Source organism: Callorhinus ursinus, unplaced genomic scaffold (genome assembly GCF_003265705.2).
Source record: "Callorhinus ursinus isolate GAN/ISIS: 27379988/994484 unplaced genomic scaffold, GSC_fseal_2.0 scaffold1, whole genome shotgun sequence".
Taxonomy (NCBI): Eukaryota; Metazoa; Chordata; class Mammalia; order Carnivora; family Otariidae; genus Callorhinus; species Callorhinus ursinus.
Window position 1 is genome coordinate 46,802,387 of NW_027397063.1, and position 15,803 is coordinate 46,818,189.

At 39.0% G+C, this 15,803-nt stretch overlaps 1 protein-coding gene across 2 annotated transcripts; it reads left to right on the top strand.

Moving 5' to 3' along the window:
* The first annotated feature begins 832 nt into the window (after positions 1–832).
* On the top strand, positions 833–12,890 carry CUNH3orf85 (chromosome unknown C3orf85 homolog). 2 transcript variants are annotated; one of them, XM_073900771.1, is made up of 4 exons: positions 833–929; positions 1,030–1,082; positions 10,938–11,071; positions 12,475–12,890. In XM_073900771.1, exons 2-4 carry the CDS (start codon positions 1,034–1,036, stop codon positions 12,562–12,564), a joined length of 273 nt encoding a protein of 90 aa, XP_073756872.1. In that variant the 5' UTR covers positions 833–929; positions 1,030–1,033; the 3' UTR covers positions 12,565–12,890. The 2 variants fall into 2 exon arrangements, with proteins under 2 accessions (XP_073756872.1, XP_025724463.1); XM_025868678.2 differs by lacking the exon at positions 833–929 and having other exon boundaries at positions 936–1,082.
* The last annotated feature ends 2,913 nt before the right edge of the window (positions 12,891–15,803 follow it).

Sequence of the window (15,803 nt, forward strand, 5' to 3'; positions counted from 1 at the left end):
TAACATCTTGCAAAACTATAATGCAATATCACAACCAAGATATCGACATTGATGTGATCTACTGATCCTAATCAGATTTCCGCAGTTTTAAGTGTACTCATTCGTTCATGTATATGTGTCTGAGATATCGGTATTTGGTTCTGTGCAATTGTATCACATTTATGTTCCTGTCTACCACGACTGCAGCCAAGATACAAAACGGTTCTATCACTATAAGGGTCCCTCATATTGCCCCTTATAACCACATCTTCCTCCCCCTTCCATGTCTAATCCTTAGCAACTACTAATCTGTTCCTCAGTTCTATAATTTTGTCATTTCAAGAAGGTTACGTAAATGGAGTCGTGCCACATTTGACCATTTGGGACGGGTCACCCCTCATAATTCCCTTGAGATCCCTCTGAGTTGTTATGCCTATCAATTTTTACTGTATTGCTATTGTAATTCATGGTATAGAAGTATTTCAATATGCTAAACTTTCGGCTGTTGAAGGACAGTTGGGTTGTTTCCAGTTCTTGCCTATGGCTAGTAAAGCTGCTGTGGAACATTCTTGTACAAGTTTTTGTATGAGCCTTAGTATTCATTTCTCTGTGACAAATGCCTAGGAGTGCAATTGCCGGGTTGGATGGTAATTGCACGCCCAGATTTATAAGAAACTGCCAAACTGTTTTCCAAAGTGACGCTACCATTTTATATTCCCACCAGCCATGTATGAGTGATTCAGTTTTTCCACCTTTTTTTTTTTTAACATTATATGACCTTAGTCTGTATGGATGATAAAATTAGTAAATAAATACATGGCCCATATAAGAACAGCTTGTAAAAAGCCAGCCCAAAAAGTCCAAAGGGTAAAAAGGCAGGGGTCATATAAAAAAAAAAGCCATCTTATGCAACGGCCTCTCTGACTCGTCTCAGCTCGCAGGGTGGCCAGGTAACACAACAAAGGCTTCACGCTCCTAGAAAGCAGCCGCGGTGACCTAAAGCTTTGCTTGGTGTAAATTACAATAAATAATCTTTTCTTTCCAAAACAGGATTATGGCCTATAAAATGCTTCAAGTAGCCCTGTGTTCAACATTGCTTATAGGTAAGAATCCATTTCTTGTTTATTTATCATGTCTTTTACAATGATTAGGTTGATAGATAGCCCCTTTTGACTTTTTCAAAGAAATGAACAAATATGTTTTATTCACAGATCAATTCTAGAGCATTGAGAAAACCCAACTATCATGTCATGTGGTGGTTTTGAGCATGTTAGTGTTAATTGCGTGTGATCATTTTATTCCTAATTATGTATTAACGTATTAACATGTCTCTTTTGCTAGGAAATCTAGTTAAGGGCTGCCTCCAAAGAAGTGCTCTTGTGTCCTTGAACAAAGAAAAATTTCAGATGCCTTTTAGAAACTGTAATACTTACATAGTACCATTATGTGGAGACCTCAAGGTACTTTGAGAGTGTGAATTCATTAACCTTTAGAGCAAGCTGTAGCCCAGAGAAGTGGTGTTTTAAAGACAAATCAAGGAAGGTACTGAAGGTCAGATGATTTGCTGCCAAATTGACCCAATAATTCGGTGACTTCTATCTGAATGGAACTGAGAGGTAGTTTGCTTTTCTGTAACCAAAACTGAAAATACTTACAAAGGTGTAAATTATATTCACAGTTAAATCTCTACAATTTATAAATACTTCTGATGAAATGCTTGCATAAGAATAAATTTCTACTTTTATGATCAACTTGAAACCCATGCAAAAAAATCTACATAGTTTTCTTGAGGCGTGCACACACACACATACACACACACAAATCAATAAAAGGATATAGGTATATACCTAAAATATGAATCTAGATAAGTGTGTACATATATGTATGTGTATATAATTAGCCTTTTATTCTTAAGCATATAAATAATTTTAATAAAGAGTTTTAATCATCACTGTTATACTTTGCATTTGGGACATGTTTAAATAATTGATTTAGAAATTTTTAGCCAAGTTATTATTAGGCAATTATCATCAATGCGTGTGTAATCACACCTGGTTACAGCCCACATCTCCAGATGAAGAAAGTGAGGCTGGCTCAGTTTAAGTGTGTGTCTCAGGAGCACACTGTAAATTGAAGTCATGGGCTAGTTATAATCCATCAGTCATTGCTTTGCTTTGCCTGCCGATCCATGCAATTGGCTTTACAGTGGGTGATGGTAGATTAGCACAAGGCGAAAAGCACTAGTGCTAGTCTGCCTTCACCTGTGAACATGCAGGGTCAAAAATATCTGGCAAAAGGAAAACAGTCCTGCAAAATGCCTTTTAGAGATTTTCTTAAGAAACAAGTTGGAATTAATTTTAACTCCAGCTGAGATACAAATATGTCTACCTAGAAAGACAACTGGTTTGACTGATTTCACTTAAAAAATAAAGAAATAAGATTATGTGGTTAAAGTTCCTGAAATAACAAGTTGAGAATTAGAAACTAAGGACAGAGGAACACTGACACGGTGGGGTTAGCCCTTCAGATCTCAGGAAAGAAGCCTTAACTGTGTATAGGCTGAGTACACTTAAGTCTTTAGAATCAGATTCATTTGTTACATGAATAATTTATTTAACTGACATTTTCTAAATCATACAGCTCTCAAGTAGAAAATCATAGCTTGAATCAACTTTCTTCCCTTCTTCTCTTCCTCCTCCCATTTTTCATTTAAGAATGTAGCCTATTCATCTGCCCTCCCCTGGAGCTCTCTACGTATCCTAAGAAAAGAGCCGTCTTAAAAAGTTTGTTTTTATATTTAAAAAAAGTTTCCTCTGTTACAGATTAGTTGTCTAACAAATTACCTTTTTGTCCAGAACTTAATTTGAAGTAAATAGAGAAAAGATCTCATTATCCATTTTCCTAATGGGAATGCTGAAGCCAAAAATGAAGAACCTTCCCCAAGTGATTACATTTATGAGCACAGTCCTCAAATCGTTTTATTGATTTTCTTAAAATAGTAATTTATACACATTGGAACCGGTTCCCTGGTCAGAGAATTATAAGTCCAAGTGTCATGATTTGATTAAAAAACAAAACAAAACCCCTCTCTTCAGCATTTAGGTCAAGAACTGCCTTCTCCTACAATAAAGCCAGCAAATACGCATACTAATCCTTTAAGTCTTTATTCTGTGGGCAGGGGCTTTCCATATGTTACCTTAAGTCAACTCTCTAATCACTGTGCAAATAAGTGTCATGATTTTTATTTTACAGGGGAATTTAGGCTTAGGGAAACTAAGTGATGAAACCACACAGTTAATCCATGGTGGATGCCAGATTGACATGCAAATTCTACATCCAGCTCTTCTAAGAACGAAACCCTTCTTTCTGCTATGCAAACTGTCCCCTCTGGCACTGCCATGCTGGATATGGGACATGTAGCTATGGAATGGGCAAAGGAGCACAAAGCAAGGCCTCCTCCTGAGGAGGGAATAAGGCCAATATCACAGCCCTTGGTTCCACAAGAACAGGCCAGGAGTTAGGGAGCTGGATGATTTTATGTGAGTAAACAGAGCCAAACTAAGAAATAACCAGGGGCTTTCTATGACAGTTTCTAGTTGTGGTGAGGGTAGAGAGAAGTTCTAAACTCATCTATTCCACCTCCAAAGGGCACTCATCAAAATCAAACAGCCCCATTTCACACAAAGAAGAAATATGGAAAATACACGCATTTGGGACGTATTTTGCAAAGTAGAAAAACCAGTCCTTGAAGTTGACCCGTATATGGGACAATTTGGAGGTTCACGCCCATATTGTTAACCTCTGATCAGATCACATGAAGTCCAAGTATGTCTTCTGGTTTTAGACAGGGGAAGAGAACTGCCTTTAGCCCGTTTCTCTAGCATTGTTCCAGCTCATACTTTTGACTCCATGCCTAGTAACCAAGAGCAATTTGTCTTGAAGGTTTCTGTTTGTTTGGTTGGTTTGGGTTGGGTTTTTTAGATGAGAGCTTTTAAGCCCACGTTTTCTTCCCCTGGACCCAGTCAGCACCTCCAGTCCCTCCATGTTTGCCTTCTGCTCCATTCATAGAAGGAACGGCCCTTCTCAGTCATCTAGCCTTCCCCCACCATCCTGTTCCTTGGAGAGTCCGTATTTCTGGATATAGTTTTAGTTTATTTTGTAAAAACTTGTTCTTAATTTTTTCAACTCACTCAGGCTTAAGATTGATCGATGCTCTCAAGAAAGTAAGTAGTGAGAATAAACTGGGAAATATCCAAGTTAGAGAAAAATATCAGGGCCTATGACCAGATTCGTTGAGCACTCTGGGTGTTGCAGAAAAAACATTTATTTTCCTGTCCACATGGCATCATTTGTCATGACGCTGGAGTTGGAAAACCCATCAACACACGCAAGCAATGACCCTGAAGGGGTTACTATTGAATCATATAAAACACTGCCTTTCATGAGTTACAAATTTCTCTGTCCACAAAATCAAAAGCTAATAAAAGATATGCCAGCTCCAAAATATGCCCCAGGAAATTACACGGTGGTGCATGCGAGCATGTATGTGGGTGTATGTTAGCATGTTGCGAACAGGTTAAAAAAGACTGAACTTAAATTCGAGTAATACTAGTCCCTGTTTACTTTGCAAAGTACTCAACACGCCAGCAACTGTAACATCAATAAAGCCAAAGTTCCCTGAGTTAAAAGTTCATTTATGAAAGCATTTCATTAACAGTTTAGTAAGATGACCGGGTTTGAGAGCTGGTCCCAAAGTTCAGTGCATTTCTTTTTTCCAGTTGACTTCCATCAACTCTCTGCCCTCTGTCTTTTTGCTTCCCTGCTCCCTTTTTCCATGGCTTTTCACCTTTTTAAACTTTTGTTTTTGTAACTTCCCTTATTTTGTCTCTGCTTCCTCTGATTTCTTTTCTTGAATTCCCGCTTCTCTTTTTTCTTCAAACCCCAAATTTCTTCTCTCATTCTCTCTCATTAATTTTTATCTGAATTGCAGCAAAGTGAGAGAATCTATTCTAGTAAATATAACTTTTCTATCTTTTGCCATAAATTTTTGGGTCAGTGACCAAAATTTAGAGTGGGAAGAAAAAAGTAACTATTTCATATTTTATAACAAAAATTATTTATTTAACACAGAAAATAAAATATTCAACTTTAAAGATTTTATTTATTTGAGAGAGAGCGAGAGAGAGCAAGCACGAGCAGGGTGAGGGGCAAAGGGAGAAGCAGACTCCCCGCTGAGCCCAACACGGGGCTCAATCCCAGGACCCCAAGATCATGACCTGAGCCAGAGACAGACACTTAACCAACTGAGCCACCCGGGTGCCCTAAAATATTCGACTTTAAGAATATGAACCTAAACATGAGTATTTTAATTACTCACAAAATTATAACATTTCTCCTACAGTTAGTGAGATCTTAGGAAATTTTACTGTACTGCCAAGATGTCTGTAGAGACTGTTCTCCTGATCCTCTTTTGTCCTTAATTCCTCCTGACCATTTATACTCCAGTTTAATACTTAATTTATGTGCCTGGGCAGTTATTTCATCTTTTTTCTAAAGACATAAACATTTTAAGGGAAGGGATTAAGACTCAGTCCAATAAAAATAGTGAATAATAAATGTTATTCTTTCATTGGTTATGCTGAACACTGAGTGCTTTGCTTTCAGCATCCCGTCCCTGAGCATTTTGGAGAACTTGTGGCAGGACTGTCATGCTTATTCTCCATCTCTGGCCCCAGGCATCGGGTAGCACTGCAGAAAGCAGTATCACCCAGCCTCTAAGGGAAGTAGGAGCTGTGGCCCATCCTGTGGATTTGTCAGGCATTTCTGTGTCTTCTGCCCCTGCTAAATCCCACCACGTTTATTCACAGACGTAGAATTCCTTCCCTCATGTAACCGTCTATGAATAGCCACAGAAGTCACAGTCGTGGCTTTCCAGGGGTGACAAGCTCCTGCTGGTTGGAGCGCCCTGTCTGTGCTGTATTTTTTTCCCCCTGTTTCTTAGGGAGGCTCTGAGACAACAGACCCGTTGGATTCTCTGCACCACCTTCTGACACATAGAACTCTCACCCCCCTTCTTGGCAGGCCAAGCTTTTGATCAAGTTGAAAAATAAACCAAAGGTGAACATGGAAGGCAATCAGTTCCCTTTATTACTGAGAAAGGCTAATTTGGAAAATATAACATAGTATAAGATATAAAGGGCCTGGTGACTGGACCCCAGAATTTGGCAAATTTCATATCCAGTTGCAGGTTGCAGAACCAGAAGAGAAAGGGTGATCTCGGAGGGCAGCTAGCTCTCAAGAGGAAGAAGGAAAAGCTAGCTGGACGTGCCAAGTTATGCCTCTTGGACTTACCAGTTACGGGCGGGCACGGCCCCTTCTGAGAGGCAGAGTCTACAAAGGGGAGAAGGGTGGCCTGAGGTTACTCTACATGAGCTCACTCTACAGGCAATAGACAGGACTCTGCTATCAGACTCTGTCCTTCCATTCTGTATTGTACATTTCATATCAGGCTTTCTGATCTTTTTAGCATATAGGTTCCTACCACAAGGGTAATCTTCATGGTCACGTGCACAGTATGAAGACTATTCAGTTATTTCTCCACTATCAAATTTAAAGACTCTTTTTCAGCCTTCTCTGGGTGATGGCAAAATAGGGAAGCCTTCCATTTCTAACTGTATAGCTTCTGTACCAGCGTTACTGCTCCTCGGCCCATGGTGGGCACTCATCTCTGTGCATAAGGTGAATACATTTTTATTTGGATTGCTTTCATTATTGACTAGGTCTACTTTGACTTCTCTTTCACTTATTTCTGTCTATCTCAGTGCTCAATTTCTCAGCATGTAAGCTGCTTGGCAGGACTAGGAGCTATACCCATTTAGCATATTCTATATGCTTCTGATGCCCTAATACCATGCAGAGAAAGTAAGTTTCAGTTAATGACCTATTGGTTATGAGTATATTCCAGTTAAAAATATTAGAGCTGCGAGAGATCTCGGTTGGCTTCCTATGACTCAGAACAGGAAATGGAGGGACAGGCGTAACCAACTAATAACCCAACTAATCACGGGCAGGGCTGGGATAAGACCCCCCATCTCGGATCCTTCTTGGCTTGTGTGGCAAGAGCTGTGATCTCCAATGTCTCTATACTCTGAAGTGTCTGCCTTATTTCAACTGTACCGAATTTTCTGCCGAGAATATTCGAGACATGTTTAGCTAGCAGAACTAAGCTTGACAGATCCTATTAAAACTATTATGATACAGGATGAAAGGAAGGAGGGTATGTAGGGAGTTGGAAAGAAAAAGAAGAAGGTTTTTTTATAGCTTATGATTTTAAAGTTTAAAAAAGGCATTAACCTGGCTGATACTGCCTACCTTAAAAAAAAAATTAAAAACCAACAAAGTAATAAAACTCAAGGTTCGGTTTTCAAACCCCAGCAGTATTATAGAGGCTTACAAACACAAACTGTGATCTTGCTCTCACTAACTTTCAAGGTTGATCAGGCGGAATGAAAAAGGGAGGAGGAATTTCTCAAGCAGAGAGGATAATAGCATGCCCTTCTGTATTACTTGCATTTATTTCCAGCTCTGCCAGTGACTTACTATGTGACCTTGAATGAGTCATTTCATCTCTGTGTGTCAATTTTCTCATTTGTAAAGTAGGATAATAAATACTACTTTCTGTCTCTCTCGTGGGTGATGCTATTATCACCATCAATTAATATTTATTGGATGCCTGTTGGGCGCATAATGCTGAGGTAGGTGCTTTGTTCAGGGGCAAGGGTGGGGGGGGGACATCGTATCAGTGAAACATTTTCCATGAGCAAAAAGAGAGAAGATTTACAAAAGACAGAATTATTAGAGCTTAAAATAGCTATGGTTTATATTTTAAGGCATGCTTCTCTACCAAGATTTATGTAATAGCATTTTTTTTTCCTTAGCGATTGTACAATGCACCAGACAATCATGGTGCAGAATATTGGTTTTACTTTTGGATGATTCCAAGTAACACTATCTTAAGTGGTTAATGTACTTTCTTTATTTAGTTGTCAATTATATCTTAAGCATAATTTATGTAGAAACATTTATTAGAGGGGTGCCTGGGTTATTAGTTGGTTACTCCTCTCCCTCCATTTCCTGTTCTGAGTCATATGAAGCCAACTGAGATCTCTTGCAGCTCCAGTAGGATCAGCAATTTCTCTGTGACCCCTCCAAGCCAATATCAGAATTAATCACTTCCCCCTCAAACGGTCTGGTCACAGTATGTTTCCTTATCATTATTTATGAACTCTGAATACAATATGAGTTCCTTAGCAGCAAGGGTTGTTTTTTGTTTATCTTTCTACACAACGATGATTATCCAAGCAGGGATGAGGGTGAGGCAAGTGGAGATCTTACGGCACAAAATTTGTGTAAGCTTGAGAGCAAGTTTCTTCTTCTATTTGCGGACTCACTTGGCTTCACCTGGGTCTCCCCTCTGGTGATTAGCAGTTTATCCTGACATCAGTAGGCACTCATAATGCATCGTATTAGTTATCTACTATGACCTAACAATTTCCCCAAACCGAGCAATTTAAAACAAGAAACATTTATCATCTTACAGTTTCTGAGGAATTTGGGAGTGGCTTAGGTCAGTGACTCTGACTCAGGAACTCTCATGAGATTACAGTAAAGATGTCAGTGAGGGCTGTTGTGATGGAAGGCTTGACAAGAACGAAAGCATTAGGTTCCCAGGTGGTTTGTTTATGTGGCTGTTGGTGGGAGGCTTCAGTTCCTTGACAGACGGGACTCTCTTCAGGGCTGCTTGAGGGTCCTCACAACATGGCAGCTGTTTCCATTAGAGCAAGTGATCCAAGAGACGTGCGAGACAGAAGCTATAATGCCTTTTATGTGCTTGCCACAGAAAGCACACACTGTCATTTCCACAGTATCCTGTGGCTACACAGGTCCACCCTCCTAAATGAAAGAAGACCACAGGGGATCTGAATACCAAGAAGGCAGTGGTCTTTGGGGGGCTTCCACAGGCATGCTGGTTTGATTGTATTGAATTAGATGACCAGAAACAGGCCAATATTACTTCTATCATCTGTTACTAATATCTACTGAAAAGTTGACTTCTATCTTTTATTTTTAAATCACGAATAACTAAAATTGCTAACATCCTATTAATAGATAATGTGTCTGAGCCATTTTTTTATCTTCATCACTAGTAATATTTTGCACCTAGAGACAGCTGATTGATGTATAATATCCACAGAGGTTGTCATTTTCAATAGGTAGGCAGTTAGAACCAGAACTTAGTGGGATAACAAATTAAACTAGAAGTAATAGAGCTAATAACTAGAACCCTGCTTAGTGCTCAAGGTCAAGCTTGGAAAAGCATGAGATCATAAGGCATGTGTAAGTAATGATTGTCTCTTTTTTATAAATGCATAAGGCTTTTTTTAATATTATTACTTTTCTTTGGCCCCAAGCATTCCTGTCTCTTAGTCATAATATTGCACAGTGGCTTTAAGGGGAGAATTCCATCTCCCTTTCCTACTAGCTATGTGGTCTTGAACATGTTATCTAACTTTTCTGTGATGTAGTTACCTTGTCTGCAAAATGAGGTTCTTGACAGTGCTACTTCCTAGGTTTGTTGTATTATATAAGGTAATTCAGGTAAAGTATTTTTTAGTGCAATGCTCAATAAATGTTAACTATCATTATTATTTATGTGTGACATCAATACACACACACATGCACAAATAATCTAGCTACCTCTAACCATTGTCTTTTTACATCCATTTTAAAGATTCCCAGTGCCACATCATTCCTCCAGCTTAACATGTAAAGTCTTATTCCTTCTCCTATCCTGCTAAATTTAATCTTTTCTTTAAGGAATAGATTCAGCAATTTTCCTGACCATGAAAATGTCTGTTTGTGCCCCAGAGCCCCAAAGTTCAATAAGGACACCCTCTCTTAAACTCCCTTAGCACAATCAAATCCTATGTTGCCTTGTTTTATTTTGAATCTTGTACCCCTCTCCCTCCTCCCCACAGAGGAGAGGTTTCATATCTTATAGTTCACTGTAACTCTGGTCAACAGAGTCTTGTTAATGATGAAGCTATAGAGTACTTAACATAACATTTGTAATAAATGCTTCTTTATCACAAGCAATGAACAGATTGTATTGTTACCACAAATAGGTCAGGAGTGTGTTCCTCCCTAATATTGATTCAAATTACAACTCTGAATGTGATTGTGTTTTATTTGGAAATGAAATATAATATAGACTGTTAAAATTTCAAGATACTAAAAAATTCTGGATTTTAAAAACAATCATCTTTTTTTTCCCCTTAATCCTGGACTGGGAAGGAGTACAAAATGCAAACTTCTTCAAATTCAGTGACAGATCTATCAATACTAACAATTTAAACCACAGTGCCAGATTTGGAAGCAGTCTACTTCAAACTGAAAGATATGTTCTCTTTTGGAAGGCTAGGAAAGGAAGATTAAGATTGTTGACTGCCTGGTTTGAGCCAGCTGGTTTATAGCCGTTAATAGACCCAACCCTTAGGGTAATCCTATGTTATTGTGTTACTGCGTTATTATTATAACTTTTTACATATAAGAAAACTGCAGCTTGGAGAAATTAAGCAACTTGTCCAGAAAAGTGATAGAGCTGCAATTTGAATCCCAGTCTGTGGGCTCACATGCAGGTACAGAAGGCTCTAAAAATCTTTTCCATCCAGCACATGGCTTTCATGCTGCACTATATGCGGGACACATAGAGTGGTGATAGCTCAGTGATGGGGGAAGGCTGAGGAGCGGTCATCTCCCTCTGCACATAGCTTTCCCAGGGCTCCCTTCTCAGGCCCCCAACCTCCCAAACACCACAGCTGTGTCTCTTTAAGAAGATAAACATTGAGATGTAAACTATTGCCTTAAAAGATGCTGTCCTCTTGGACTCTGAATTACAGGAGCATTGGGAGCGCCATTTTTGTTGGAGGACCCAGCAAACCAGTTCCTACATCTCAAAAGACATATATATTTGCAGGATTACTGGGACCCAGATCAGAATCCAAATATGTGGGGCAACTCGCTGGCTGATCAGGTATTTGCATTAGAAAAAATGCATCATCTATTTTGCTGAGTAGGCACTGCATCAGCAGGCATCAACACAGTACCAGCCCAACCCACGAGTTTTTTCTCTCTAGCCACCCTGAGCTATAGCTGCCATTTCCTCCCCATCAAGTGCCTTTTGTCTGGTAAACTCCACCTTTTCCTTCAAGACTAAAGTCAAATGTTCCCTCCTTTTTGAAACTTTTCCCTTCTTTCCTGGATGACATTTGTCCTTCTTTCTTTTCTCCCCTTTGCATGTCATTAACATGTGAATAGCTCTATAAATGTCACCCTGGAATTAGTTGCCTTGTACACCCAACCTCCCTTACCTAGGCTGCAGACGTAAGGTGCACATCTTATCCATCAAGGTCATTATTCTCAGAAACTTTCAAAATGACTGTTACTCAGTCAAATCTCAGTAGATTATTGCATGTTTGGGTGGGTGGATAAATGGATCACGGTCACATTTTAGTTCCCTTTCAGTTATTCAACAGCTTATTTTCCTCTGGGATAATTAGGCAAAACTTTAAGATCATTCCTTCATTTGCTTGCCTTTTGTACACTTTTCTATTCATTTGGAAGTCTCACTCCAAGAGAAATAAAGAAGAAATGTGCCTTAGCCAGTTTTATTCCATGTTTACTTTTTTGATGGAAGGAACTCCAGGCCAAATAAAATTGCTGAATTGTCTGAGGATTTCAATTTTTCATGATTTCCCTCTTAAAATTTAGCAGTTTAGAAAACAAAAATGTATAACAAATTAATCCCTTCACTTGTTTGTCCTTTTTCTCTTTACACACGTATCACGTTCTATCACCAGGCTAGAGCGTTGTATAAAGTCACTAAAAAAAATGGAATGCCCTTGTTTTTCTGGGGCATAGGTCCTATCCTTACTTTGCGTGGCTGAGTTTTAACTGGTCTACCAGGATTGGCTCGTTTCTGGTTAGCATTTGCTGATGAAATCCACCAGCTTGAATAATGCATCGAGTTTTATGCATGCTTTTCTCCAACAGGCATCATTTAGAGGTATTAAAACCAGACATTTGTTTATTTGGCAAATTAAATTTTACGTAAGTGTCTTCTTTAGGGAATACTGAAATTTTCAAGTACAATGCTGCCTCTTAATTGTAGACCAGTGCTATGATCACGTGACAGATACTATAATGTAACAGGACACTACCACATTGGTTCACACAGTGGCCCCAAAATACCATAAAACAGTTAAGCATTGAAGTATACAGGTCACTAAAAGTATGTTAACCAAACCTTATTGGGTATTATTCTTCCACTCTACTTCTCTCAGTCTTTTAGGATTATCTCTACAATAACCTGAATAACTGATATAGCACGTGCTTGCCATACTCAGAGATCATGACTTAAAGTTTCTTTTGTTGCAGGTTCATGAAACATGGACTGCTTTGAAAACAACAGCACAGTATTATCTGAATGTGAATGCCTTCACTTCTGACATATCCACTGCCCAGTAAATGTGCTTTGATGGTTAAACCAGGAGAGCAAAAACAGCGGGAGTCAACATAGCAATGGACCCAAACCATGGGCTTTGGAGACCTGGAGGCAAATCCGTGCCACTTACAAGATTATTTAACATGTCCATCTCATGCAGCTGTGGAAAGGAGTAAATATGAAAACCCAAGTAAAGACCTAGAATTAGAAGTTCTCAATAAATTGTAGCTCTTAAAATGAGAACTAAAATAATGACTATAGTAATAACATTTATCAAAAAGGGGCTTTTATGGACAAGGAAATAAAAAACAAAAAAGTAGTGTCATTAAAACTCACTGTTGATAGCTCACTTTCTACTGTCTGCTTTTTGAAAGCGCTCTCTTTTTAATTAAAGGAAGAGGGAGCTCTCAAATGGAGTTGGTCCCCCCTTTTTTCTTCAATACTTTTCACTTTTTAAAGCCAGCCTATTTTAAGATCGTGCTTTTGAAACTTTTCTATCAAAGGTGTATTGCTAAGTGCAGTAGAGAATACCATCTTAACTCCTATTTGGGGGTAGATGATGACCAGGAACCCACTGGAAACATTCATCTGTAAGTGGAGAACTCCTTAGGAGTTTTGTCAAATTTGTGCAGGTTTTGCATTCTAGTCCATAATATATTGATATTTATTTCAATTTGAAACAACATTTTTAACTTTCTGGCCGGGGACATTTATTACTGTTTTCCAATAAAACGGAAAAATTGACTCTAAAGAAAAGTGGACTACATTTGGTTTTACAATTGTCCTAATCACATTTTCAACAGCAGGTATGTCAGAAAAATCAAACATGAAGAAGCTGCAATGTGAAGACTTCAGCCCAGCACTTTCCTTTTCAAGAGGACACTGGCAGCTACTCAGTATTCCCCATTTCCTATCCCCTGCCCTAGAGGCCTTTGCAGTGAGAAATTTGAGGCTGATGCATAATTTATGCACTTAACTATTATCCATTTCCAATACATACACAGAAATTTTTAAATCAAAACACAACTGAATGGGCAAAAGAAAGAAGATAAATCATTTGGGTTTGCAGTAAGAAAGTTAAGATTGTACATGAATCCATCTCAGGGTTTCAACAATAGTATGCATTTGCTACCACAAAGTTCCATTCTTTGATCATTTAATTAAAAAATTAGAGAATGCCCAAGTATTGATCAGCATTCTCCAGAGAATCAGAATCAATAGAATGTGTATAGGCCGAGAAAAAGATTTATTGTAAGGAATTGGCTCCTGTGATTATGGAGTCTGGCGAGTCCAAAAGCTGCAGGGTAGGCCAGCAGGCTGGAGACCAGGGAAGAACCAATGTTGGAGTGCAAGTCTGAAGGTCATCAGGCCAGAGCTCTAGCAAAGAGCTGATTGTGTGGTTTGAATCCTAAGGCCATCTGTTGGCAGAATTCCCTCTTGCTCATGGAAGGTCAGTTTTTTGTTCTATTTAGGCCTTCAATTTATTGGACGGGTCCCATTCACATTATGGAGGGCCATATGCTTTGCTCAAAGTCCACCAATTTAAATGCTAAGTTCATCCAAAAACACCATCACAGAGACATCCGGAATAATGTTTGACCTCATACTAGGTACAGTGGCTCAGCCACATTGACACATACGTTAATTATTACAACCTGTATTATGTTATTTAGATTGTACATACGTGTGTGTGCGTGTGCACACACACTCAAAGCTGTGGTGGAAGCAACATGTGGAGGAGAAAAAGAAAAGGACTTTAATTCATTCATTTTGTTCAGTATAATACAACAAAGAAGCTGGGGGAGTTGTGAGCCACCAATACTGTGAAATTATGTTAGCTGCCAAGGTAATTTTGATTTAGGGAGCACTAGAAAGCAGTTTTACCAAGAGGTTGTCATCAGATTAAACAAGCTTGGAAATAGGGTTTCTTATTCAAACATAATTTCATGAGAAATTACTGGAAATTTATATGATACCAGAAAACAAACAAATGAAAGCATTCTTGGTCTACATAAAATAATTTATCTAGAAAAGCAACAGTTAACTTCCACACAGCTGAGCAAGAAGTGGTGAGTGTTCCATTTTTTTAGAGTAGGTTTTTTAGGATTTAAGAAAACCTAAGTACCACATATTTAGTGTCTACATGCAAAATTAGTTTCGACCAGAACAACTCTTAATTCAGTGTTTAAAGAAATTGATTGTATTGAAGGACCAATTATCTGGCTGACTCAATTTAACTGATTTTTTTTCAAAATGGTAAGTGATTTGTGTGTGTGTGGTGGGGGAGGGTGTCCTCTGATTTGCTTTAAGTCTGTATCTATTTTATAAACTCTATGTAAAAGTCTGCTTATTTCAAGGCTAAAGACCCATTTAACATTTTTAAGAGCCCAGAACAAACTACAGTAATTGCACAATATTAGGGAAAATAGAGAGGATCAGAAACTACCCCTTTCCTCACTTCCTGAGACTCTATATAGCCTCTGCAACTGGATGTTCTCAGGTTCTACTGCAGCATTAAGAACATAAATGCTCTTGGGATGCCTGGGTGGCTCAGTCATTAAGCGTCTGCCTTTGGCTCAGGTCACAATCCCAGGGTCCTGGGATCGAGTCCCACATTGGGCTTCCTGCTCAGTGGGGAGCCTGCTTCTCCCTCTGTCTCTCCTGCTCCCCCTGCTTGTTCCCTCTCTTTCTCTGTCAAATAAATGAATAAGTAAAATCTTAAAAAAAAAAAAAAAACATAAATGCTCTGGGGCGTCTGGGTGGCTCAGTCAGTTAAGCGTCTACCTTCAGCTCAGGTTATGATGTCAGGGTCCTGGGATCGAGTCCCGATTCCTCTTGCCCATGCTTGCTTGCATGCATGCATGCTCTCTCTCCCCCCCCAAAAAACCAAAAAAAAAACAAAAAACAAAACAAAACCAAAAACCATAAATGCTCTGGTGACTGAATTCTTCTGAAGTAAGTTTCCATGCTGAGGTCTAAAGGGAAGCAAGCTAAGTCCAGTCCTACAGATCCCATTTTACAGATAAAAACTAAAAACCCAGAGTCTTCCTTTTCCCCTTCCACTATGTGAGGATTTAGCAAAAAGACATCTTTCTATGAACCAGAAAGTTGGCCCTCACCAGACACCAACTCTCTTGGCACCTTGATTTTGGACTTCCCAGACTCCAGGACTATGAGAAATAAATTTCTGTTGTTTATAAGTCACCCAGTCTATGGTGTTCTGTTATAGCAGCCTGATCAGACTAAGACACTTTCTTATATC

Coding starts and splice junctions, on each gene's coding strand:
- CUNH3orf85 (XM_073900771.1), top strand. CDS start 1,034: ATGGCCTATAAAATGCTTCAAGTAGCCCTGTGTTCAACATTGCTTATA. Junction 1,083..10,937: donor GTGTTCAACATTGCTTATAG/GTAAGAATCCAT, acceptor TCTGAATTACAG/GAGCATTGGGAGCGCCATTT. Junction 11,072..12,474: donor GCAACTCGCTGGCTGATCAG/GTATTTGCATTA, acceptor CTTTTGTTGCAG/GTTCATGAAACATGGACTGC.